Raw genomic sequence first — 25,460 nt, 5'->3', positions numbered from 1 at the left:
GAAGCAGGCTGCCCTGCCCTATACTTTCCTTGGTAGGCCTACGTGATGCGTCGGATTATCGTGCCCTCTTCGCAGGGGCGGGATCATTGCAAACTCTGGGAGGGGGCGGCTGGGGACGGGAAAACGGGGGTTCTATCCGCAGCAGGTATTTCTTTTTAATTTGCTGCCGAAAAAAAGATCACGCGCAGCGTGGTTAATAAAGACTCCTCGCTTAGAAGGGCCAATAAATACCCCCTCCCCTCCTCCTTTATGATATTCACTCCTGTCTGGTCAAGTTGTCTGTACTGACTGTGAAAACAAGGAAAGAAAGATTAGTTCTGGATTAAATTCATGCAAAGCTAACTGCTTCCCTTCAGGTTATGCACACCGCTCGAGTCCTGCAGGTACACGAAATTGAAAAAGCTTTTTTGATGGTTACAATGGGTGCTTGCAAAGCATAAGTTGCTTTAAGACCCATTCAAATCCTCCAGTAAATTACAGCAAATAAGGTTTCATCGAGCTAAAAAGCAGCCAAAATAGGACGACTCTGAGCGCGCTTTAAGCGGATCCAAGAAAGCTACAGGGTGCTTTGTCATCTTTGCTCTCTTCTCCCCTAGCACACAAGCCCAACTTACTCTCTTAGTTGGGTATTTTCGCACAATTTTCTATTAAACTGTGGCTCATGTTTCAAGACCTCACGATGTGGCGACCCTAGAGAAAAATAAATTGCCATTGAAGTTTTCGGCCGAACAAGAGCCGTAGCTGCATAACTAAAGTGCATTTTTTTGTTTGTCAGGTACTGCGCTCTCAAAACCATCGCATGAGTTGATGAAACACCCCACGGTGGGCAGTATTGCAATAAATTGAGTAATTGTTATCATTAGTTCGATCGCAGCCATGCGCATAGGAAGCAAAGGTAGACAGCGTTGTGAGAATCTTCAAAGTTGAAGAATAATCTCGTCTGTGCCGCGTAAGTCGCTCTACCGGCTAATTAATCAGCACCAACGGCGAGAAGAGTAGCAGAGCCGAATAAAACAACTCGAAACGGTCTCATGTCTGCCGTTCTGATTATCTTAGTTCGTTGTGCAATTTCCCCTAACAAGCGGTGTTTTCAGGTTCGAGTCTCGCATCAGGACCAGTTTTTCTTCAACGGGGATAACCATCAGAAATCGGTGTGGCTTTCTGGCATAGCCGTACGGATTGACTCAGGTGGACGCTAATGCGCAGCTGCTTTAATCACCAAACTCTCAATGCACTGATATGCGACGCACCTTTCTTTTGCACACTTACCTGTAACGGTACTTGCGTGCTTGTTGGGTCTGTGTAGTGAAAAGCTTCACGAAGAGAACTCGCGTAATGTTCACGAATAGTATAAAGCTGATCTGAAAGCATACGGAAAAAAGAAGAAACTCATGTTGCGCATATTGGTCGTCGTCTACAGTTCGAAAATTTCCATCTGGTGCATCTCACGTACAACAATCGAGACGGTGATTGGCCCTCGAATTATCCAAAAATACGACTTCGTGTCATTAGTTGTCCAGCATCTGGAGAAGAAAAGACGAAAAGGTTTATAAGTTAGTGTTTATGTGAAACACTAACGTCAACGCGCGCACTCGTTAAAATACACTCACAATATGTCCTCAAGCGTCGCCCTTACAATGATCCAGGGAACCAAGAAGAGAATTGGTAGGCCTGTAACGAAACAGTGCACATAATCTCTTTCAACGTATTACAGTTTGGCATTGATACGACAAAATCAACAATATGCTGGAGGAATGAACGTTATTATGAAATTGAAGTTAAATTCTTGCGACCATATAGCTCGCCAGTTGTACTGTGTGTACATGTTTCAGACCCTCGCCCTACATGGGTGTTGGAACTTTCTGCTCGCTTGCAAGCACGTGGAAGATACAGTTTCGCCCCCAACTTTTTACATTACCTTTATTTTACCACAGACCAGTCGTCTTGCTTCGAGAGGAGCCACCCAAGCAAAAACATTCATTCTTAATACATGACCATGTCTGTTTCAAGGAATCTGATATGTGAGGAATATATAAGGAATAATATATAAGGAATTAATATATAAGGAATCTAATATCACACACACACACACACACACACACACACACACACACACACACACACACACACACACACACACACACACACACACACACACACACACACACACACACACACACACACACACACACACACACACGCACGCACACGCACACGCACACGCACACACACACACACACACACACACACACACAAGCGCATACGCGCACGCGGTCCAGGTCAATAGAGTAGGCTAGTGTGATCAGTTAGAAAGTAGTTAAAAGCGACTAAATGAAATGAATAACATTAATAGCGTTTCCAGAAATAAACAAAAAAATATTTAAAATACAGCATTGAGAATATGCGATCGACGTGACGTAGCATTACATTATTGTTTGACAGTTCATCAGAAACTGGCCAGAGTTTAAAACATGCTGGCATTAAAAGAGCAACGCAAAACCGCAAAAGTAGAGCTGGAGGGGGGGGGGGGGGGAATGAGCTCTTGTTACAGAGTGACACACGAACGCGCGAAGCACACGCACCCCATCCTAGGGCGACGTATCGCAGTATGCTGGAGCTGTCGGTGAAGAAGGCGAGGAAGACGAGGCTGTGCAGGTACAGGCCCTCCATGAGGATCCAGCAGTAGTTGGCCATGAGCACGTAGTGCCAGAAGCTGGTGAACACCTTGCAGTCCACGTTCTGCGCAACGTGAAATAATGCTCACCTTGAGGCAGCGTCACCGTCACGGAATGTTCCATGCACGCTACACGAATGCAATGTTCACAGGAAGCTTCCGATTGCCGTCCGAGTCCCTTCCAACCTTTGGCTAATCTTCACGGTTTTCTTCGCAAAAAATTAAATCAATAAAATGCCGCCCCAATGCACTCTTATTCAATGCGAAACAAGAAGAGGCCGCCTTCACAAGAGCATCTTCAAAAAGAAGAACACAAAATGCCCCCTCAGAGACATGATGCTGTCAGTCAAATTCGGCAAACCGCTTTTTACCGCTGCTCTTTCTGATAACAGAGTGGAATACGGAAATCCCACAGCGCTCAGCCGAGACAGTCTTGTTTTGTTGCCGTCCGTAGCTGTCATGACTGGGCAGTGCCATAAAAATAAGCCTGCCCGCTTTGTCTGAAACATAGTTTCCGCGCACAAAAAAAAGGAAAAACACGGAAGAAGAGAGAGTGCTCAACGGTAGCTAGCAACGAACTAGCCTAGCTCTTTACGTTTACCGGTTTATCTCCAGGCAATACTCGCCTATAGTTCCAACATCTCTCAAATTAAAAGCAACCTCAACCTGGCCTCTTTAGAGAGCAGACGAAGAATATCCCTACTTATGTTCTTTCACAAGATTTATCATAACCTCCACCCCATACACTACAACGCTCATCACAACTGGTTTGCGCATTTTCTCTTTTATTTATTATAATCCTAAGGTTGAACCATCATTGTCATCTCTTCATCTAAATCGTTTTTCATCTTCACTCGTCGCCATGAACGAATGAAATCGGCTACGGAAAGAGACGCCCGAAACAAAAAAAAAAGAGAAAAGTTTGCAGCACGACTTGAGGATTTTGTAGCAGCCCATAAAAGAAAAATAGAAGTTATATTTCCTTCCCCCCCCCCCCCCCCGTGTAATGCTCCCTTCGGGCCCTTTGGGTAAATAAATGAAAACATGAAAGAAAAAAACACGCAATGTTTCTTTCTCTGTGTCTTCATATTTGTTTGTCACCTGTTCTCCCTTGGACGCCCGCATGTCTTTCCTCGTTTACGTGCGGCGTCTCCGTCAATTTATTTTAAACAAAATTTACTCCCCCATTAGCAATTTTCCGCTCTCAGCCGATCTCCCGGCGTCTTTTGCCGCATGTAGTGCCCAACGACCCCCGATAATCGGACAGGTTAGCCCCTCCTTGATCTGTCCCGCGGGGCATCCAACTCGTGCGAGCCAGCAGATTCCACCAGCGCGAGAAGGCGAGATCCCCCCAATCGCACGCCAGCCGTGTAAACACTGATTTGCGATTAAGCCAGTCCGCGAGAGAAGCCACCTCCTCCTGGGTTCAGCGTGCAGCCGGCCTCGAGGATTCCGGCATTTGCGAGGCAGCGTCTCCCGCTTTCGGCGAATGCGCGCCTCGCTTCACGGCGTCGCGTGCGCGCTCTTCCGATCACGTAATGAACGCTGGCCCTCGCCGGAGACTCCGAGTCACAGGGACTGTCTGACTCGCGACTAATGCCTCTCCAGGAGTCGCGCTCAGATTCTCTCCATCAGGGGAGGTCCCCTTGTTTCATTCCTTGGGGCAGCTTTTTAGGCTTCATTAGCACACGTTTTCCTGCAGCGAAGGGTGCAAAGGTGTGGCCACTGTGAACGAGTATCGTCGAATAAATAAGGGCAACAATTTCCGTTCAGAAGAAGACAAATAAGCTAAGAGAAAAGCATCTGTCGCCATCGCCACCAACATTAGTGGGTGAATTCTATGCGTGACAAAAACATCTTGGAGTTCTATTTTAGTGTCGAGCGAAAGCAGTGGCTGTCTTATCGTTGCCAGTTTCCGAATTCACACGATTCCATTTCACGTGTTTCCTCATACTAGCATTTATTTAGAACCGCACGTTAAAAAACGAGAGTGTGGCCTGCACATACCCAGCAATTCTGGAGAAACGCACTCTTGAGCGGGAAACCATTTATGGACGCAATTTTCTCACATATTGCAAGATTTCACTATAACAATCAATAGATCCGCAGATCATGCGACGGCAGTCTTGTATCATTTCTCTTTTAACGTTTCTGCTATCGTCAAACGCGTTCCCCATTTGTTTTTTATGGCAGACTTAAATGTTCGATGTGATAGCTGGAAACACTTTAAAATGAAAATTTTTCTGCATATCAGAATAATCGGCCATTACCTTCAATATGTCTATAACAGCGTATTACAATTTTCCAATTCTCAAAATATTTGGCCGAGAAAGGTGGACTTGTGACCTCGCATACCTTAACTTCGAGACATCTAGGCAAGTGAATGCGTGGATAGCGACCTGAATCTTCTGTTGTGCTATGTATTCACCTTCAAAAACAGCGATAGCGCCTGATTCTAAACAGGCTCAACTTGACCCCCGAGGCTTGTCAGATAGGGAGTGGTTTGACTGCCTGCACAGCATCGTGCGTTGAACCCGCGCGCTCCTCGCTTGAACGAGATGCGCCACAGCCGCTTACGTTTTGGCTGAAGTCCATGTCGGGGCTGAGCCCGATGCCGTCGACGAAGATGGCGTCCTTGACGAGCACCGCCAGAGCGCGCAGTATGAACGACAGGAATAGGTGCAGGTGCAGGTTGTTGCGCGGGCATCGAAGACGCCTGCGTCCAGACAGGAGACAAAGTATGGGAGCAGGAAACTTGGAGGTGGACACTGGGAAGAGATCGGAAAGTGTAAACATCGAGGCACAGAGGCAGGGTTCTTTACCACCAGTTTCATCCAATCTCTTATCGCTCCCTCATGCCGCCCGGCGTTCGGAGGCGTGTAAGGAAGAGGCAGAGCCTTATAATTAAACAGCCCGTGAAAGTATGACATCCGTTCATGGTATTGTCATTTCCATTGTAGTAGCTTGTCGCACAAAGAGACTAAGGACAGTGTATATTGCTGACGTTACTTGTGAAAAAGGCAAAGAGTACCCAGCTACTCTGACACATGTGAGTTTGCTGATTTATTAAGGTATATGTTGCAGAAACCAAAGGCGCTGAATGATTTCTTGGGGGCCTCACTGGAGGTAGTGCACCACCATCGTATCATTAAATAAAGAGAGAGAATATAACACGGGTGTTTTTAGTTTGTTTTGCCTCGCCACATTAGCGATAACTTCAAACTGTTGGATGAAAGGCATTGTGTTTGAGAAAATATTAAGAAACCTACAGAACTTGAGCCATCGAAGGTGAAACTTGTATACCACATGAGGGTGTGCTCCAAAATATACGCGCATCAGTCACTGCATCGCACGCTCAACGAAGTTCATATTCAGTGCAATGAATCGCAGAACGAGCCAATAAAAGAATTCATTGTATGAACGTCAGTAGTGTGGGCCAGAGTCAGATGCACTTAAGCATGACAAGTGTGCAAAGGTAATATTGCGGGAGTGGTTTAAGTTTTCTTGGCAAAATCCTGCACTTTCAAGTATCAAGTATGCATGGAATCCTCGACCAGTAAAATCTAAGAAAATCGACAGCGCATTTTGTGTGTGCCCTGAGTGCATATATACTTGTAGATCTTATTCATATCTTGACTTATTAACGAATAAAGGAAAAATATGGTTTAAAGTATTTTGTGAAATTTTGCAACTGCATGCCCTAAGAGGAAAAATATGCAGTCAGTGCCAAGTCTCATTCATTGTTTGTTTGGTTTTGTCGATTTTAACGTCCCAAATCGACTCAGGCTATGAGGCATGCCGTAGTGGAGGACTCCGGATAATGTTCACCGCCTCGGATTCTTAAACGTGCACTGACGCAGCGCAGTACACGGGCCTCTAGCATTTCGCCTCCATCAAAACGCGACCGCCACGGGCGGGATCGAACCCGCGTCTTTCGGGCCAGCAGCCGCGAGAACCATTACCACTCAGCCCCCGCGACGGCTGTTGCTCTGCTCATGAACGTTACGCTCTTTAACGAACAATATCCCGTAATTAAAACTGAGCGAAATATGTTCTGCAGTTATGCGTTTATTTTATTTCTTAAAGCAAAAGTATGTTTACAATACTTTATTGGCGCTTTGTGTTTCGGGGTATTTATCCCTCTCCACCTGCCACCTGCCAGCCGTGGAAAGTAGAGAGTGGAGAGCGGGAAATCCTCCTCTCCCTTTTCGGAGGAGAGGAGGGAGAGGCAGGACAAAAAATGAATCAGCAAAGACGAAAATGGCTAATGACTCAAGGGCGAAAGTTATCGCAGTTCTTCCGCATCATTCTAATTGAACGCCCCTAAAAATTTTAATGCAAATCAAAGCTGATCATTTTTTGTTCATATTTTGATTTTCGGAAATTTCTTCATACAACTAAAAGAAGCTTACCCGTCTAGAAGTACGCATTTTTTATGATGCTAGAAAAATGGTCGCATAAATTGAGTAAAAGTTTCAGGGTAATGGTACTATTCCATATAGTCTCACTATCGTCCTTAAAAAGTGCCCTTTTTAGAACGCATAGATTTTTTAACAATGTTCACAGTTTTTTCGCTCAGGCATTCAACCTCACATAAATTTTTTGGGCTGCTTTGGACAGATAACTTTGCACGTAATTATTTAAAAAATATACAGGTTCGCTAAAATGTCGTGTTTCATTCCGCACTGACCAAGGCTTCCAATTTTGCGACATTGCAAAAGCGATGTTTGCGACCTCTTTCATTATACGATTTTTTTTCTAAAAAAAAATTAAAGTGCTGTATTTAGAGCACAACTAAGGTCTGCTAATTTCTACCGTAATGTTTGTCCATTCCATATAAAAATTTCCTCGAAAACAAAAATGATCTTCGGACCTCAATTACCGTCCTTCTCTGAACACACCTAGATTGCTTAAAAATTATCCAGACCAAACACTGCCACCAACGCTAACATAGAGAGCTTTCAGCATCAGCGGAAAGTGTGGACTATGTGTAGCACACTCAAAGTGCGCAAAACTTAATATCAGCAAGAAAGAAGAGGGCAGACTTCATTACAAGTCCTGTGCTAAAAAACCGACAACAATAAAATGGTACCCCGTACTTCACAGAAGCCAGGATGGCGAATGCAACAATTAGGCTGATGAAAGACACGGTGTATCCAATCTTCGAGATGAGCTTGATCGTCGGAAGGTGCGGCTGAAAAAAAAAAAGAAGGTAATTCTGTTGAGGCAACGACGAAGCAATTAAACGAACACCAGCTGTGTCCCTGGACGAAACACAAAGCAGCGCACAGCAGTCCTTGTTTCATGACTATTTCATTTTCAGAAAACGTTTACAAAGGTAATGCGAAAATGCAAAGTAGTAGTTAAGCGTAACAAACGTTTAGCTCTGATGTCATTTTTCAGTGCACATAGCCATAATAACAAAAGAATGATCACGACAGGATCTTTCATGAATTGAATTCACCTAAACTGATAACGTATTTATAACCAGCCCGATTTCCTGTACTTCTTCGGAATGCCTATGAACTGCGCAGAGAGTTGAAGATAAAATACCGAGAACGATGATGATGATGATTATGATGATGATGTTCAACAAGGTTGAGGACTGGGCGAGTTGGTAAGTATTCATTTTAAACCAGCCAGAAGACGCGACACAGAGGAAGAAGCAAACAAGACGAGGCTGGACTAACAACTGAAGTTTTATTGAAAGGAAGAAAACAACGAAGACTCGCACTGAGATGCGCGCGCACATAAGCCGTATCAGTGAAAGGGCACACAAAAAAAATTTTCAATGCCAGGGTCTTACTAACAAGTTATCTAAAAAGGCAAATTCCTTAGCGTGAAGGTTTACCGACGGCTTAGCCACACACGTGTCCTTAGCCTTAGCAATGTAGAAGGCTTCAACTATCTCGCGACAGATTTGTTTTTCATTTCTATAAACTACAGTAGTGTCGCTGAAGTCAGGCGTGCAAAGAGACAGATCATCGTCCGATTTGCATTCTCGAGATTGCACGTGCAACGCCAGATTAGAGTTCGCCTTCCCACCCAGAGAGTTAGAATGCTCCGTCAGGCGCACATTTAGACATCTGCCCGTCTGCCCGTAGTAGCATCGACCACAAGGCAGCGGAACGCGATACACCACATTCTTTCTGCAAGGGGTGAGCCGTGTCTTTTGTGACACTGTGCATCGGGAACGATCACTTGATGTTTTATCAAGCCTCCTTTTTACGCTGGCGCACAAGCCTCCTATCTTGTTTTTAGCTGTGAAGACAACGCCAACGTCATACTTCGCCGCAAGTTTCTTGAGTCGGTGTGAAACACCATGGAGGTAGGGAAAGGCGGCCACCTTTTTTCGCCGCACCTCCACGTCAGCATCTTCCGGCCCCGTGTTGCTCTTTCTCAAGCGAGTCAAAACACGTTCAGACAAGCGGGCAAGGTGGGCAGTTGGAAACCCAGCTGCCATTAACTTTGAAACCTGCTGCGAGAATGAGTCCTCAACGCGGTGATGGCAAGACTTACGTAAAGCGGACTTGATGCATGCGACTGCCAAGCCATCCTTTACCAACCTCGAGTGGTCAGACTGATAGCTAAGCAGAGGCTTCCCTGACCTGGGGCTGTAGCCCCAACATACGTGATCGTCCCCAAAGCACAGGTCTAAATCAAGAAACTGCAAATGGTTATCTTTAGGAAATTCAGACGTAAAAGACAGGCCCTGACCGCCCTCCTTGAACATTCCTAGAACATCTTGTGCCAACCTATCAGAGTCATCCTTGCCTAAGAAAATCAAGTAGTCATCAACGTAGCGAAACGCTACTACGCCGATGGCTTCCAAACCAGGCTGTAAAGCAGTGTCAACTTTGGAAAGAAAAATGTCGCTGAGCAAAGGTGCGACCTGTGACCCTATGCAAACGCCTGACCTCTGGACGTACAGTACTCACGGATTGAAATAGGACATTCGGAGCGCGTGGCCGTCGCTTCATGGAGTGCCGCCCGTAGACGCTCATGAAACCAAGGTGGTGCATTGTGGTATGGCGCGAGAGGGAGAACATCTACAAAGCAGAATTGTTCCTTCCAGTAGCCAATGAGCCAGCCTGTGGTTTACCACATGCCGCGTGGCACTGCAAGGTTAGCGCTCCGAATGTCCTATTTCAATCCGTGAGTACTGTACATGCTGTCTTGCCAACAGACAAACGTGGAGTTGAGGTAAAAAGACAACAGCTCCATGAAGCTAGCCACCGATACTCCGCACGCATCAATGAAATCCTGTTCATCATTATCCACCGTGATGCAATCTTGCACACACCTTAGAAGTCTGTCCTGTGGCAATGAATAGTAAAGGTCCTCCACATCGATGCTCATTGCTGAGCACGTGCCTGGGTTCTTGTCCATAAGAAACTGGATCACAGTAGAAAAACTTGGAATCAAAAACGGATCCTGAACTTTCAGCGTCTTCAGGTGCCTCTGCAGGAACCCGGAAATCTCGTACTGCCAGGTGCGACGTTCTGAAACAATAGTCCTGAACGGAATGTCCACCTTGTGCGTCTTCGCCGTGAAGAAAACGTCCAAATGGGCTTCTGAGGCCGCCTTCACCCTTGAACTCAATGACCTCAGATTGTGATCATCAAGCCATGCAATAGCCTTCTTCCATGCAAAGCCATCATCTTACAGGAAGAAGGCTATTGCATGGCTTGATGATCACAATCTGAGGTCATTGAGTTCAAGGGTGAAGGCGGCCTCAGAAGCCCATTTGGACGTTTTCTTCACGGCGAAGACGCACAAGGTGGACATTCCGTTCAGGACTATTGTTTCAGAACGTCGCACCTGGCAGTACGAGATTTCCGGGTTCCTGCAGAGGCACCTGAAGACGCTGAAAGTTCAGGATCCGTTTTTGATTCCAAGTTCTTCTACTGTGATCCAGTTTCTTATGGACAAGAACCCGGGCACGTGCTCAGCAATGAGCATCGATGTGGAGGACCTTTACTATTCATTGCCACAGGACAGACTTCTAAGGTGTGTGCAAGATTGCATCACGGTGGATAATGATGAACAGGATTTCATTGATGCGTGCGGAGTATCGGTGGCTAGCTTCATGGAGCTGTTGTCTTTTTACCTCAACTCCACGTTTGTCTGTTGGCAAGACAGCATGTACGTCCAGAGGTCAGGCGTTTGCATAGGGTCACAGGTCGCACCTTTGCTCAGCGACATTTTTCTTTCCAAAGTTGACACTGCTTTACAGCCTGGTTTGGAAGCCATCGGCGTAGTAGCGTTTCGCTACGTTGATGACTACTTGATTTTCTTAGGCAAGGATGACTCTGATAGGTTGGCACAAGATGTTCTAGGAATGCTCAAGGAGGGCGGTCAGGGCCTGTCTTTTACGTCTGAATTTCCTAAAGATAACCATTTGCAGTTTCTTGATTTAGACCTGTGCTTTGGGGACGATCACGTATGTTGGGGCTACAGCCCCAGGTCAGGGAAGCCTCTGCTTAGCTATCAGTCTGACCACTCGAGGTTGGTAAAGGATGGCTTGGCAGTCGCATGCATCAAGTCCGCTTTACGTAAGTCTTGCCATCACCGCGTTGAGGACTCATTCTCGCAGCAGGTTTCAAAGTTAATGGCAGCTGGGTTTCCAACTGCCCACCTTGCCCGCTTGTCTGAACGTGTTTTGACTCGCTTGAGAAAGAGCAACACGGGGCCGGAAGATGCTGACGTGGAGGTGCGGCGAAAAAAGGTGGCCGCCTTTCCCTACCTCCATGGTGTTTCACACCGACTCAAGAAACTTGCGGCGAAGTATGACGTTGGCGTTGTCTTCACAGCTAAAAACAAGATAGGAGGCTTGTGCGCCAGCGTAAAAAGGAGGCTTGATAAAACATCAAGTGATCGTTCCCGATGCACAGTGTCACATAAGACACGGCTCACCCCTTGCAGAAAGAATGTGGTGTATCGCGTTCCGCTGCCTTGTGGTCGATGCTACTACGGGCAGACGGGCAGATGTCTAAATGTGCGCCTGACGGAGCATTCTAACTCTCTGGGTGGGAAGGCGAACTCTAATCTGGCGTTGCACGTGCAATCTCGAGAATGCAAATCGGACGATGATCTGTCTCTTTGCACGCCTGACTTCAGCGACACTACTGTAGTTTATGGAAATGAAAAACAAATCTGTCGCGAGATAGTTGAAGCCTTCTACATTGCTAAGGCTAAGGACACGTGTGTGGCTAAGCCGTCGGTAAACCTTCACGCTAAGGAATTTGCCTTTTTAGATAACTTGTTAGTAAGACCCTGACATTGAAAAATTTTTTTGTGTGCCCTTTCACTGATACGGCTTATGTGCGCGCGCATCTCAGTGCGAGTCTTCGTTGTTTTCTTCCTTTCAATAAAACTTCAGTTGTTAGTCCAGCCTTGTCTTGTTTGCTTCTTCCTCTGTGTCGCGTCTTCTGGCTGGTTTAAAATGATGATGATGAGTTTTAATGGCGTAATGGAATCTTTGACCCAAGAGTGCCATGGCAAAGGGCTTTCTTCCTTTACACAAGGTAAAGTTAAAAGCCCATTTTTCAACTATTTCATCCCACAGAAGGTCGAGGGAAAGCTTGTAACCATTGGGAAACTGGTGGATAGACGGCGCCTCTGGGAATCGAACCTTGTACCTCCCTCATACGAGTCGGGTGCACAAACCAGTGTAGGCCGCCGTTGTGGTGCTTCGAGAAATAATAGTATGTGTAATTTCACAGGGGTTTTTTTTACTTAGCATGAAATCCTTTTAACTCCTGTTCTCGGCAATCATGATCAAAAATTGTGCCGAAATCGCGGCGGAAATGAAACCCAAACGGACGCGAATTTGCGTGATAAAGGTAGTGATATGCGAGATGGCGAATGGATTGATTGCAATAGCGCAATAGCGTTCCCGTTGAAACGGGATGGTGTTGGACGCCATCAGACTCCGATTTTTCCCCCTAATTACTTTCTTTTTAAATATTCTTTTTTACATTAACAAGTGCATGCCGGAATTTGCCCTTCTTCCAAAACACAGATTTGAATTATTTTTGGCTATAGCAATCCTGCATTGCAAAAATTTGTCCTTAGTTCTTTTTTTTGTATTTAAGACACAAATTATATAACTATTTTTTTTACTGACGTCTACCAGTTGCCTTCCTTCTCCCTTACTTTAGTGCCTCAGAGGTGCTGGTCTTGGCAGCATCGACATATTGGTGAATACTGCGAAATTCTGGTAACGTATATTGAACTGTCACTTCAGACTTACTGCAAGGATCATCAACCTGGTCATAACTGCGGCTGGAAACATCTACAAACTATTTGAAAATGTACTACGCATTTCCATCAAAGCACAATTCGCCGACGAGATAGACTGCAATTTCTTTTTTTTTTTCACGCTGCGACAAAAAACGCCCGTGTTCAGGTCAGAGCTTGATAAAATGGGCCACAGTCTACAGCCCAACATTCATGTACGGAGCGCAGTCTGTCCACTCGCCTCGAACATGGTGAGGCTGTCCGACGTCCTTCCCGTGATGCACTGAGAGTAGTTTGTCCATGGTTGTCCGTGTTGAGGGCTGAAGTACCACGTGCCGTTTTCGGTGCACAACTTGCTCGCTGCTCCTGCGTTGGCGAGAAGGTAGAGCCCTCGGCAATCAACTCAGGAAATGTAGGGGGTTCCCTGCAATCTCTCTCGCAAAGAAACTATTTCGACTTCGCTCAGTCCAGCTGTTCTAGCTTTGTTCTGTTTTGTTACCAACCAGGGTTCCCCCCTCTCTCCCCCAGAGTTCGAATCTCTTGAGCACATCAATAGTGCTTCTTGTGGGCTGGACGCTATCCGGTTTGGAAGAATTATGGGCCCGTTTATAGAAATTATTGCGAACGACGAGGGGATCTCATATTAATTCGTTCACTGCAATCAACATCACGCCAATACCCGTATTGCAGTAATCTATCCATAAGCACTTGCTTCTCCTGCAAAACAGACAAATTTGCAATTCAGTCCGTGCTACGCCTGCAGTATACCCACCTGCCGGAATACATGCGTGTTGGGCTATATTTTGTAATAATGCATACTAGGCGAGTGCTGTCACTAAAGAAACATTTATCCACTCGCTTTGTTACGTCAGTCGCAAACATTCGCGTGGCTACAACGGTAACGATACTATAACGCAGTCATAATTGCAGCCATGACGACATACCTTCTGCACAGGAGGCATGCCTGATGAAGCTCACTGCAAAGTGACCGTGATAAAAAAAATAAATGACGTTTCGGGAGCATTACCACCCTCATTTTCGCAATGAAGCAACCATGGCTGGACGCATCCGGGTCCAGCCAGAAGGAGTGGAAGCATAACAGAGCATGATAGGCCGCTGAGCTTATCGACACTGGCTGCTAGCTGCCCCTAAATCCTGGTGATATTCGAAAAAGTGTCAAATGTACCTTTCCTATTAGTTACCGATGTCAGGACAGGGGCAGCGAACTCGTCAATTTACTGTGCTCATAATTTTTGATACGCTAGCATTAGAAGGCAAAAATGGCGATCGCCGCTTCACGTGCCAACCTTGTACCGTTAGTATCCGCCTTAGCATAATGTCAGCGAGTCCATGCACGCGCATTTGGCTGAAGCAAAGTGACTGCGCGCACGTACGGCTTGTGTCGAAGCCGTACAGGTACGGCGGACATGGTGCGTGGGCCGTTGTGTTGGCCGGAACGCTGTCCCAGCACAGGATGCCATCCCATACCCGCGGGCAGAAGCTCCCTGGCGGGGAAGAAAGAGGATGCAAGTCACATTAAAGTCGAACATATACGAGACCACGACAAGGAGCAAAGAATTGACCTTCCGATCTAAGAGCAACCGAAGCTACGCATTGCCAATTCTGGGCAGCTTTGTCATGCGAATGCGGTCAACAGATAACGGCCTTTGCAAACAAAGAATGCACAGAGGGCTCGGAAGTTTCTTCTAACGTGTGACAACTATTTCTACTAATTTTCTAGTTTGTAGAATATTTGAACAAGTGCGGCATGTGTTGCTTTCTAGAAGTCTGATCTCGTGGTGTATTTGTGTGCACCTCTATTCCACGGTAGGAATGGTCGAGCCTTCGATGGTACAACCGGAAGTCACTAACCTAACTACCTAAACCCATATTTCGGCTGGTGTGTGCATATAAGAAAATCTTAAGCGCGTTAAACAGAAAAGCCGTAGCTCACTTAATCATGCTATGTATCACAAGGCAAAACACTCACTTAATCATGCTATGTATCACAAGGCAAAACACGAGGGCAGCGTGGAAATAGACACTTCAATATGCGCACACTTCGAAGCTTGGGGCTTACCCGAAACTCGCAGCACGAATTCAGCAATAGCATGCTAGAAAACTCAGGGGATGTTGAATTTCGCGAAAAATTGGTTGATATTCTGACTAATTGATATTCTGGCGCTACGTGTGTGTGTGTGTGTGTGTGTGTGTGTGTGTGTGTGTGTGTGTGTGTGTGTGTGTGTGTGTGTGTGTGTGTGTGTGTGTGTGTGTGTGTGTGTGTGTGTGTGTGTGTGTGTGTGTGTGTGTGTGTGTGTGTGTGTGTGTGTGTGTGTGTGTGTGTGTGTGTGTGTGTGTGTGTGTGCGTGCGTGCGTGCGTGTGTGTGTGTGTGCGTGCGCGCGCGCGCGCGCGTGTGTGTGTGTGTGTGTGTGTGTGTGTGTGTGTGTGTGTGTGTGTGTGTGTGTGTGTGTGTGTGTGTGTGCGCGCGTGTGCGTGTGTGTGTGTGTGTGTGTGTGTGTGTGTGTGTGTGTGTGTGTGTGTGTGTGTGTGTGTGTGTGTGTGTGTGTGTGTGTGTGTGTGTGTGTGTGTGTGTGTGTGTGTGTGTGTAAAGTTTTAACAAAGAAATAATTGTACAGTATCCTTATTACTACGTCCGTGCGAATAGCTGTGTTGTACGTTTTTCCGGCACCTTCTTGTTTTGGAAGTGATTTAGATATAAAGTTCATTAATTAGGTTCCGCTGACAGCCGTCATGACATCAGGACCATGGTGCTAATGTAATTATGTGTAAAAGAATTTTTTCCAGGTATTTATTTCAATCGATACAGCTTGCGTTGCCCGTTACGTGGAGTTTTATCCTCCTTAGTATATATTATTATACATGCTGGGGAGCAATGATTTCGTGTAAAATGATACGTAATGTTATAAGCGCATATTATTTCAATGCAGGCCTATCGCATTGTGAAGCATGACTTAACGTCATTCGTGGGCGAACGACTCGTGGAGGTCCTTAAACAAGAATTTGAAACCAAAAGTTTTGTTTCTTTTTGATGACAGCTGTGGAAAGAACGCTGACATATCGATAGTGCAGCCTTGCCATCTATGACACCTTTAAAATCTCGGCTCCGACCAGCTTCTCGTGGTGCTTGCGGGAAACCTTTACCCCTCGACTGAATTTCGCTGTACCCGACCTCTAGCCGCAACAGCCTTTTGCCAGTTGGTATCAAGTTGCTTGAATCCGTCACTCACTCACCAAGCCATCTGTTTTACGTAGGGGCTGCCCCAGCGTAATGGGGTGGTATAAACTGCCCCCTCCGGAAGCTCGACAAAGTGTTTCTTGTTGGCGCTTATTAATGCAACCTCTATTTTCTTTAGCACGAAAACTGACCCTCTTGCGCAGCTTTTGTAGTTTGTTTCACGCGGGAAGACACTATCTGCACAGTTTTAAGCAATGTAAAATAGAACACCCTTTTTTCACAAAACTGTGAAATTCTTGGTTATTTGTTCACGAAATGTGAAAATAACTTTTCGTTATTAAGCACCGAGAGGAACATTAGCTATAGAACAGAAAAAAGCTGAGCTTGTTCCGCATAGTTAGGGAGAAATAACAAAGTAGTGTCCAAACTTTCTCCCCTCCCCTATAGCTCACGACTGTACGTCTTCTGATTGCCGAATTTACATCAGGCGGTGATGAAGGTCTTGCCAGTACGGTACCGCAGCCACCGTCCTGGGTTCCTTTATCCTGTCTGGTCCTTGTCGCGCTAGTCCCCGTTTCCTCTCCTGCTCGTTAACCCCCATTCGGTGGGATTTCATCGTTATCGAAACAAGCAAATGCTTCGTCGGGCAGCCCGCAGCCGATAGACGGCGCAGACGCCGGACGATGGTTTTCGATGCCTGCACATGGCAGAAAAGTATCATCGTGCCCTTCAACGAGCTTCGTAATTCGCGGACCTTCAAAAGCAAGCTCTCAGTTACCATTCGCTCGAAAGTCGCACTTCCAGACCATATCAAGTGAAACTCCTACTGCAACGTTTACGGGCGAACAAAGAGGAGGGGCAAAATTTAAAATTTATTTTCTTGTTTTCTTCTCTCTCCTGCGTCCTCTAGCTGTTTCTTACGGGGACTATAATTGGTTTTTGGAGGGCTCATGGCGCGCTCGCTTCTGAAACCAACTTAAAAAAAAGATTAACAAAAATAGGCGGCGCCCACTGCGGAAGACGTTTCCCTTTCATTGAGTGCGACAAAGGGCTTCCTGTTGGAAAAAAAAAAGCGCCACGAACGATGGCTTCCTCGAGCAGTGAGCAAGATCGGAAGCTTTTTTCGGCGTGCAGGAGAGTACAAAAGAACGTGCGGCGAATTTTAGGCTTCAGGCGGCGTAATGAAATGCGGCGCGAATCAATGAGTAAGAAGTAGTCTGGCGTGCAGTGTGTATCAAAATGCGAAAAAATACCCGTCAAGGAGCCGTCCGACGTGCTCCTGGGTGCCGGAAAGGAAGGCAACTGGCTATCCACGCTTGTTTTCTAGCTCATAGTTCGTCACTTTTTGTCTTACGCTTTGTCTATTTTCCACCAGCTTGCATCTGCACGCACGTGAGGAGAATTTATTCCTTGAAATTGGTCCAGCCTGATTTAATTTTATGCACTACATATTAGGTTAACTTTCTGCGAACATAAAAGAATGGTAGTTCTTTTAGAGTGAGGCAAGTGATAACTATAGCCACCTTTGGCAATGAAACCTTCACCGAGGAGCATTTTCACTATTAGCGTCAAGGTAGCGCTCATCCACACGAAACCGAACCGCGACAGTTGAGTGAGTGATATAAAGTGACAAAAACTCTGTAGAAGGGCTCTTTCCTGCCACTAAGACGTTTGTCTTTTTATTTCGCCTTTCATGACAAACTTCCGCGACCGTTTATTGCTCATCGTGCAAATTTAGGACATGCAGACGGCTGGCACCCCCATACTCTCCCTCTTCCTTTCACGATAACCATCCTCCGGATCTTTTTGAGCGGTAGTCATCTCCGGTTACGCATTTGTCCGCTCTCGTCCAACCCTCCCCCTTGCACGGTAGCTCACCTTCTTCTCCTCCCCTCAGTGTGGTTCTCGTGGCATTCCGCTTGCACCCCTTACGCTCTTGCAGTAAACATTCCTCCTTCTACAGCAGGGTGGGGGGCTACCCTCCTGACGACTACGACAGACTACTGCATCTACGACGAAGACGCGAAACACGGGAACGGGCGCTTAACGGCTGCCGCTTTAATATTACGCAACTTCGGGAAAACGCAACCGCTATTAGTGCGCGAGCTCACAGACCGACTGCCTAGAGCATGCAATAATTTTTCAGTAAAACGTCGCTTCACTATCGCCCATCTCTCTGGATAGGTTTCAGAAGAAAGTCGTGAGTCTTCCTATCACAGCTATCTACGCAACTTCTGGCCTCTTATGAGCGCACTCCTTGGCGCGAAGATTAGTCGCTTCTTTGAAGGTATGGAAAATAAAGCTCGTAGTTTTTTTTTGAAGCTTGACGCCGTTGGAAAGCTTCGCGGCTGGCATGGCTGCCATGTTTTTGGCAACACTTCACGGTGCGTGCACCACGTGGTGATCTGGACTATTACCTGGCACGCCGGAATCCTCTGCGACGAAGGAAAAAGCTGTTCCATTTATAGTTGAGTTTTGCGTCGCCACGGTGTTGTTGGCGCCGCATTCGCGCTTGGCCCGCTCCAGTCCTCTCAGCGACTGCATTGCAAGGTGATCCTGCGCAAATGGAGGTTTTCATGCTCAGTGAGACTAATAATAGAAGGCACAGCTGCGCCGGTCAGCTCCTGTGAGCGGCACAGGTCGCATGTTTCATTTGTTGCAAAAGAGAAATCAAGAATATGCGAGCCTGCTTTCTGTGCAAGGCTTACTTTCCTGCTCCTAAACAGTAACTTCCCTGAAATGAATCACCAGTCCTGATCTCAGCTGAAACACCGCGACAATGATTTAGCTTGAGTAAAAACAGCATGATCAGATCGCATGCAAAGAACAAGTACAAAAAATTAATGAACGCCAAAGGTGTGATGAGTTACCAGCGTTAGCGGGTTCACCCTGTGAAGTGATTATGCCATGCCTAACGGTACGATGGTTGTGATTATGTTATGGGACATTTACAACGACTGTTTTATGGACCAAGAAATATGCGGAGCACGCACACATCTCGCACATTTATTCTCACGCAGTGCGTTCTCAGGTTGCGTTCCGAGTGCATAACTCCTGCGTTGTTCCACCTGCCGCACGTGTGCAGTCTGCAGACTAGCGAGACAACGCCGAAGAGGTGCGTAGCAAGAGCAAAATCCTCCGCCAATTAACTATACCGAGCTCGATCTCGCGCCAGTAACCCTCCTTTTTTTCTGCAGACGGCTGCTGTTGTTGTCATCCTCTGTAGAATGGCAGGTATACCCGCCGCGGGGATAATGAACAGGGTAATTTTCTTTCTTTTCAAATTAAGCCAAGTTACTGATGTTCACGGGCTTCTATATTTGTTCAACTTTTAATCAAAATTTCAGCAGAAGCAACTGCTGCAGAGTGGTCTCGTGGTTTCAGTTAATCCGTTCGATTAGGCGTAGAGATTCGGGCGGCAGTATTTCGTCCGACAAAAATCACGACATAAAAATGTCGGTGGCTCCACATTAAGCTCCTTCGACACCTGGGGCTGATAACAGTGACGCTTTCTAACGGAAGTAAAGAAACCTCAATAACAAAAGTTTAAGACATTGGGAGTAATGACAATCCGCTCTAATATCTGCAGATACACAGCAGCCTTCAAATTACAGACAATCATTGTTACGGGCAGGCACTTTATAGTAACCATGGAACTGCACACATAAAATCTTACTGGTGTTAGAAAGGAAAAAGTCATTTTTTTTACAATATTCAAGTAGCGGTGCGTTTCATGATCCTTCATGTCACGTGAGACCTGACGCCCTCACACATTTTTTTTTTTCAAATTGTTTCTTCTCTGAGGTCCTCTTCCACCACAAACCAGGCAGTTTTTCATATGTGGCCGCTCTCATTTTGCATATTAATCGAAGTTCGCAGCACAACTAGTATCAATCAACTGCATGAAAAGGTAACTTAATCCCGATGATACTGCTAGTGGACCTCCATTTTCGTAGTTAATAAAGTCTTCTTCTAAGCCTTCTTGCTACTCGCATCATTCCTAACTAGGCAGCTCCGGCCCACACTGAAAAGACTGGCTTTAAACGAGCTTCTTTGATGAATATTTCAGGTGAGATTTGAAAGCTTCCTCTTTCCGACAGTCTCGTTTGAGAGACGACTTTTTCCTTACAAAGACTGGCGGCAACAAATAAAAAGGACGGATTAAGATAAGCTCCTTGCAGAAAGTAGTGATTATCACACATGGCTATGAAAAAGAAAATGCAACGACCGTACAAAAAGCGTAATATATTTTACCTCTCTTTCAATGGGAGCTAAAGTATGGAGGCTTTCAGAGAAAATAGTCTCGGTAAGCCTTTTTATTTTAAATTGCGGCGTTTCTAAAATAGTCTTCCTTGTTATTATTTTTACGAAAGAACGCTGCTGTAATGTGTGATTGGAATTATTGGTTGTTCTTTGGCGATGTTCGGCCGCATTTCACAACAAACACATCGAAAATATGGCAAGAAGTGCGGAGCTTTTCTTTTGATTGCCATTACCGATTAGTACTGAACAGTGTTGTGCATAAATTACATGCAGATATCATTAGACGGCTATTGAGGCACTATCTTACTTCAGTGTTCATGACCAAGAGGATAATAGCTCATAATACAGAGCTGCACACGACCTTCATGATGTAGAGAGAAAGAGTTTATTAAACCCTTTGATTTATTTATTAGCTCCTTAATTTATTAAAAAAAAGGTCATGTTATTTTGCAGAATACCGCAAGCACCAGTAGATGAACCTCCGCGTTCACCAGAACGGAGGCCCGTAAAATGCGAAAAGAAATTGCCGCGAAATCGTCCTTCAGACTCGCGCAATTAAACAATTTCTTTGCTGTGCAGTTGCAATTACCCCCGTCTTGGCCGAGTTTCAACATTGGCGGCAGTGTAGGATATGCCTGGGAGTTCTCGAGGCAGCCGTACATATTCGTTCAGCCTAGAAAAGAAAGCGTCATCTATGTCCGCCATAGCACCCGCCGCCTGTAACGCCTGATGTTCCTTCCGCTGCTAGAGAGCCCATCAACAGGATAAGCTACTCAAGCCGTGGCGTGCAATCTAAAATGTCTAACAGTGTTTATTGCTATACAATGTCTGCATTTTGCTTTTTGCTCGACGGTCGTGCATGTGTGGGTCTCCAGCTATCGCAAGCAGTTTGCGCCTGGTCTTCCCTGGGGTTCCTCCCCACCATAATTCGAAAAGACAGAAGCTTGAGACTGTGAGAAGCACATGCACAGATGACGCTTCGAAGCTCACGTGTCCAGGAGTGCTGACACTGCGATTCCTTCGAAGGCGTGGAGTCCTAGCTCGACGGCTTTGAGGGGGTGACCGACAAGCCATTGCAACACCAAGCGATAGTTTCGAAGTATATCGACTTTGCGCTTCGGCACAGCGCCCAGACGGGGTTTTAAAACTGCTGGTTCAACTTAACAGCTTGCAGAAACTGTTACCAACAGATTATCCACGAACTTGTCGGCAGCGGCCGAAACAGGCCAGGCTCCGTGTTTTTCTTGACTGCTTACTCGGAGGCCCACCTTTCGCAAACGCGTGCTGCTGTAGCTCCTTCTCAGCCGGATCGCAAAAATATAATTCGAGAATAACCTGGCATATTTCGCATGTGATGTAATATATACCAGCGTACTTGGACAGCAAAAGGAATAGTTCTTTCTCGAATGGGGTATGCCACTAGATAAAGTCATGCAAAAACTATAACGTCTTTCCGTACACAAAATGATTATTTTAAGTGCTATTTTTTCCTAGAACAGTACCTTCCCGGAATAACTTCACTAAGGATATTTTGCAGGCAAACCTGACAGCATTTTCGTCACGCCTAGCCTAATGGATCAAATATGCATAATTTTTTCATGATTAAATTTGTATGTTTCGATAATGGTGATGAATTTTTATAGCACAAGGACAGCTTTGACCAAAGAGCGCCGTGAAACAAGGTGTGTTTTTGTACGCCAGGTGCAGTCAACAACCCATTTTCCACGCATTTCACCCGAGCACCAGGCCACGAGAAAGATTTTGCCCTTTGTATCACCGGTGGGTACCCGGTGGCTCTGGGGATCAAACCCTGTACCTCTCGCATGCGGCGCGGATGCTCTAACCACCAGGCCACCGCTGCGGTCAATTTCTATATTCGAACTTTCGAACTTTTTGCCATTATGTGCCAGTAACAGGTTTCTTCCCTTGACCCGGCTAAAATCCGGGAAACGAGATTACATTATTAATGGATATAAATACAATACAATATTGAGGCAATAACACCGCAAACAACGACAGAGAAGTACATGTTGTTATCGTCATTTGGAGTCTGTCGCCGTATTTCTTTTTTCTCCCGTTTTTCGTGCTGTTAGTCTGTTAATATGAATTACCAACTAGCCCACTTTTTTTCTTTCGTATCTTTCGTCCCTGCCGGTTGTCCATGACAGCGAGAAGCCAAATATTGCCCGGTGAGCCTCGTATGAGTGGAGGTCTCAAGCCAAGAGACTGTTTCTGCGATTGCTGGTTGTGCCATCGTAGCCTGCTGTAACCGCGTGCCGGCCAGGGAAGATGCTTCTGAGGTGGGACCAGTGGGTTGGCGCTTTCATCAGCCTGGTCACGTGACATCCTTGTGTGAAGCATGTTGCGTCGAAAAACATGTAAAAAATCAGTTTGAGGCGAATAACGAAAGCACTTTAACTTGACTCGCGGTTACATTGCAAGGAAACGAACACGCTAAAGCCACAATTTGGCCTCTAGGCAGCCGTTTGGCAGCAGCAACAACCTCTATTGCAGTCACGCTAAATGTCTTGTACATTCATTACTCCTTAGGCTTCCTAGAATTTTTCAATACAAACAACGGCAGAGTGTACGTCATGACTAGAAGGGTTCAAATCAAACAACGTCATTAAATATCAATGAAATTAAAAGCGATCTTTAATCTTAGTACCACACTTCTACAAGTACCTTAGCGCAATAGCTTATTTTAACAAGGCGTCAACGAAAACAAAACAGCAGATATGAATGCACTTTGTGATTTTTGTTGTATGTTGAATAAAGAGCGCTCTTTGCCACGTTGTCAAGAATACTGTTCACATTGCTTTTCTATGTAGCAAAACAGCCAAAGAAACAACACACTCCGCAGGATAAGAACGGTTTGTACTCCAAGTAAATGTCAAGATATGTTTGCATTTACAATTTTTTTCTTTAGCTTCAATAAAGGACAAGAACTTTCGCAAACAATAGAGAAGAGCGTTCGTAAATGTCCCAGCTTACCCTTCTTTGTAGGCAGCACTAAGAGAATGTGTTGTCCCCTCAGTGAAATCATTCGGGAGGAAAAAATAAACAGCCAGAAAGCGAAACCTTCCTGCTTTTTTTTATCTTTCTTGTTTGAGAAAGGACGGATACAAATGAGAAAATAAGAGACGAAAGTTCCAAGAGTGACGACTCGTGGCAGAGGGTACGGCAGCCAACATTAGGCAGGCAATTGCCTGGTGCTCGGCCGGTGTTTAGACGGCCGCTTCAAATGGTTCATTAATTGAGTCGACGATGAATCGGATAGAGTACCCGCCGCACCAACTGCAGTGGGGGAAGCGGGGAGCTCTGCGCTCCTGTTCTATACACGTGCTAATACCGGGCAGCTAACTTTTCCATAAAAGCAGCGACACAAAAGGGAAACTTCAAGAGTACAAACAGATTCAAGCTCCGAGCTACCGCTCTAATGAAGGTGCCCATAGCTTCTGACATTTTTGCTGGAACAGTAGCATGTTCATCAAAGGCAAATACGCGTGCCAGGCACTCATGTTCAATTACGGGAGCTTGTTGCAGGCGTCCGCACTGTTCTGAATTTTCTGTCCGATTTCCATAGCATCTGGCTAAGTTCATTTGCATTTGGCTGCGACTCGAGCCTTACTCTCCATCCGGCATTGATAATGTTATGGCAATATTGTGCCCCCAGGACAGCTACTGAGAAAGCTAATAAGTTAATAAGACAGGATAGAGTTTCTGTACACATGAAGAGTAATCAGGCTCGGTGGTCCTGGTTATAAACTGGTATCTGCTGATTACCGCCTTTCTCGTGTGTGCTCATCAAAAAGACAGAAAGTGCCTGTTTGGCCGCAAGATAGCGGTATGTACAAGGCAGTGGAGCGTATCGCGCCATGGAAAACCACGCGTGCACAGCCGAAAGTCTATACTCGAGAAAATGAAGCAGCTGCGATAAACCACCACGAGCATGGCGGCATATCCTCCTTTTCAATGGACCCGCTTGTGCTCCGGCACGATATGGCAGTCAGGCTACCCAGCCATTTCCGGTTTGTAGTTGCTTACGCCAAGTGGGCATAGCCGCGTCCTCTATAGGTGAGGTGTTCGCCACGCAAAGCATAGAGCTCTCTACACTCTAAACAGAAAGGGTAAGAAGAGAGTAAACTGTCTTCTAGCACACTCCCATTCATAAAAGGAAGTGCGCTATAGAACAGCTTACTCCCATATAAGGGGTACTCGTGTTTAGAGTGTATCGCATCCTATTTGTCCGCTGGCTAGTTTCGGGGCATGTTTCATTGGCTGGCTTAAGAACGCGTGCAGCACTCGCTTCTCTGTGGAGTGCACAACCACGTTTCACGCAAGAAAAAGACGGTTTCTATTGCAACAGCTTTGTCGTTTCTTGTCGCATATAGTGTGCCCAGCTAGGTACAGCCGTTTCAGTTGATTGCGCCAGGTGGCTCATCAATGGTCAATCGATGACGTGCAGGTAATACTCAGCCCACTGCAGGGAAAAAGTTTCGGATGACCGTCGCTTGCAATGTGAAGGCGGCCTGCAAGGCTGCAGCCACGCCTTCTACACAACAGGCAACGATGTTCGCGCTATTCGTAAAACCAGGAACCGGTGCACCACTATTTTGGGCTTCTTATTGACTGTAGGGATTTGCGCAGTGTAAGAATCCCAACCCGTTTTGCGGTCCTTATACCGCGTTTGCGCCTCGCTTTCAGGCTGCTTGAAATATTCGCTTGACGTTCTAGGGAGGTGATGCACGCCGGCAAAAGAGAGGCCACAAAAGCGTCTGCACCTGCGCCAAATAAAACAGCGCTTTGAAAATTCCGGCTATCCTTCCGGGGGGAGTGTTTTGGTGAACTCCTGCCGTCATCATCTGTCGGGTTTTTTTACAACCAGTTAAAGGGTGTATACAATGAACATCTTAAAGCCGCCTCTCCTGACATTTGACAAATTCCGGGTCTTGAAAAAGACGTCGGTTAATATATATTCTCTCAACTGGTTGCTTAATTCCTTCTTTTTTAATTTCGGCGAATATTTTCGTACGCAGCAGATCTAATGGTATGCTAACAAGTAACTCTCTAAAGCATGAAAT

At 46.0% G+C, this 25,460-nt stretch overlaps 1 protein-coding gene across 4 annotated transcripts in view; it reads right to left on the bottom strand.

Annotated features, from left to right (window-relative positions):
* The window catches only part of LOC144126210 (parathyroid hormone/parathyroid hormone-related peptide receptor-like), a 106,214-nt gene that overhangs the window by 11,658 nt on the left and 69,096 nt on the right, over positions 1-25,460 (bottom strand). For 3 of the 4 annotated variants that reach the window (XM_077660235.1, XM_077660234.1, XM_077660238.1), the window contains exons 2-10: positions 18,531-18,669; positions 14,311-14,421; positions 13,158-13,282; positions 7,774-7,868; positions 5,252-5,390; positions 2,583-2,739; positions 1,611-1,671; positions 1,454-1,523; positions 1,270-1,361 (exon numbers count right to left, since the gene is read on the bottom strand). In XM_077660235.1, the coding sequence (XP_077516361.1) occupies positions 1,270-1,361; positions 1,454-1,523; positions 1,611-1,671; positions 2,583-2,739; positions 5,252-5,390; positions 7,774-7,868; positions 13,158-13,282; positions 14,311-14,421; positions 18,531-18,657 (977 nt within the window). In that variant the 5' untranslated portion in view covers positions 18,658-18,669. The remainder of the gene's footprint in view (positions 1-1,269; positions 1,362-1,453; positions 1,524-1,610; positions 1,672-2,582; positions 2,740-5,251; positions 5,391-7,773; positions 7,869-13,157; positions 13,283-14,310; positions 14,422-18,530; positions 18,670-25,460) is intronic. The other variant, XM_077660237.1, reaches the window with a different exon arrangement.

This window comes from Amblyomma americanum, chromosome 3, assembly GCF_052857255.1.
Source record: "Amblyomma americanum isolate KBUSLIRL-KWMA chromosome 3, ASM5285725v1, whole genome shotgun sequence".
NCBI classification, from domain to species: domain Eukaryota; kingdom Metazoa; phylum Arthropoda; class Arachnida; order Ixodida; family Ixodidae; genus Amblyomma; species Amblyomma americanum.
This window is presented reverse-complemented; position numbering and strand designations above follow the sequence as displayed.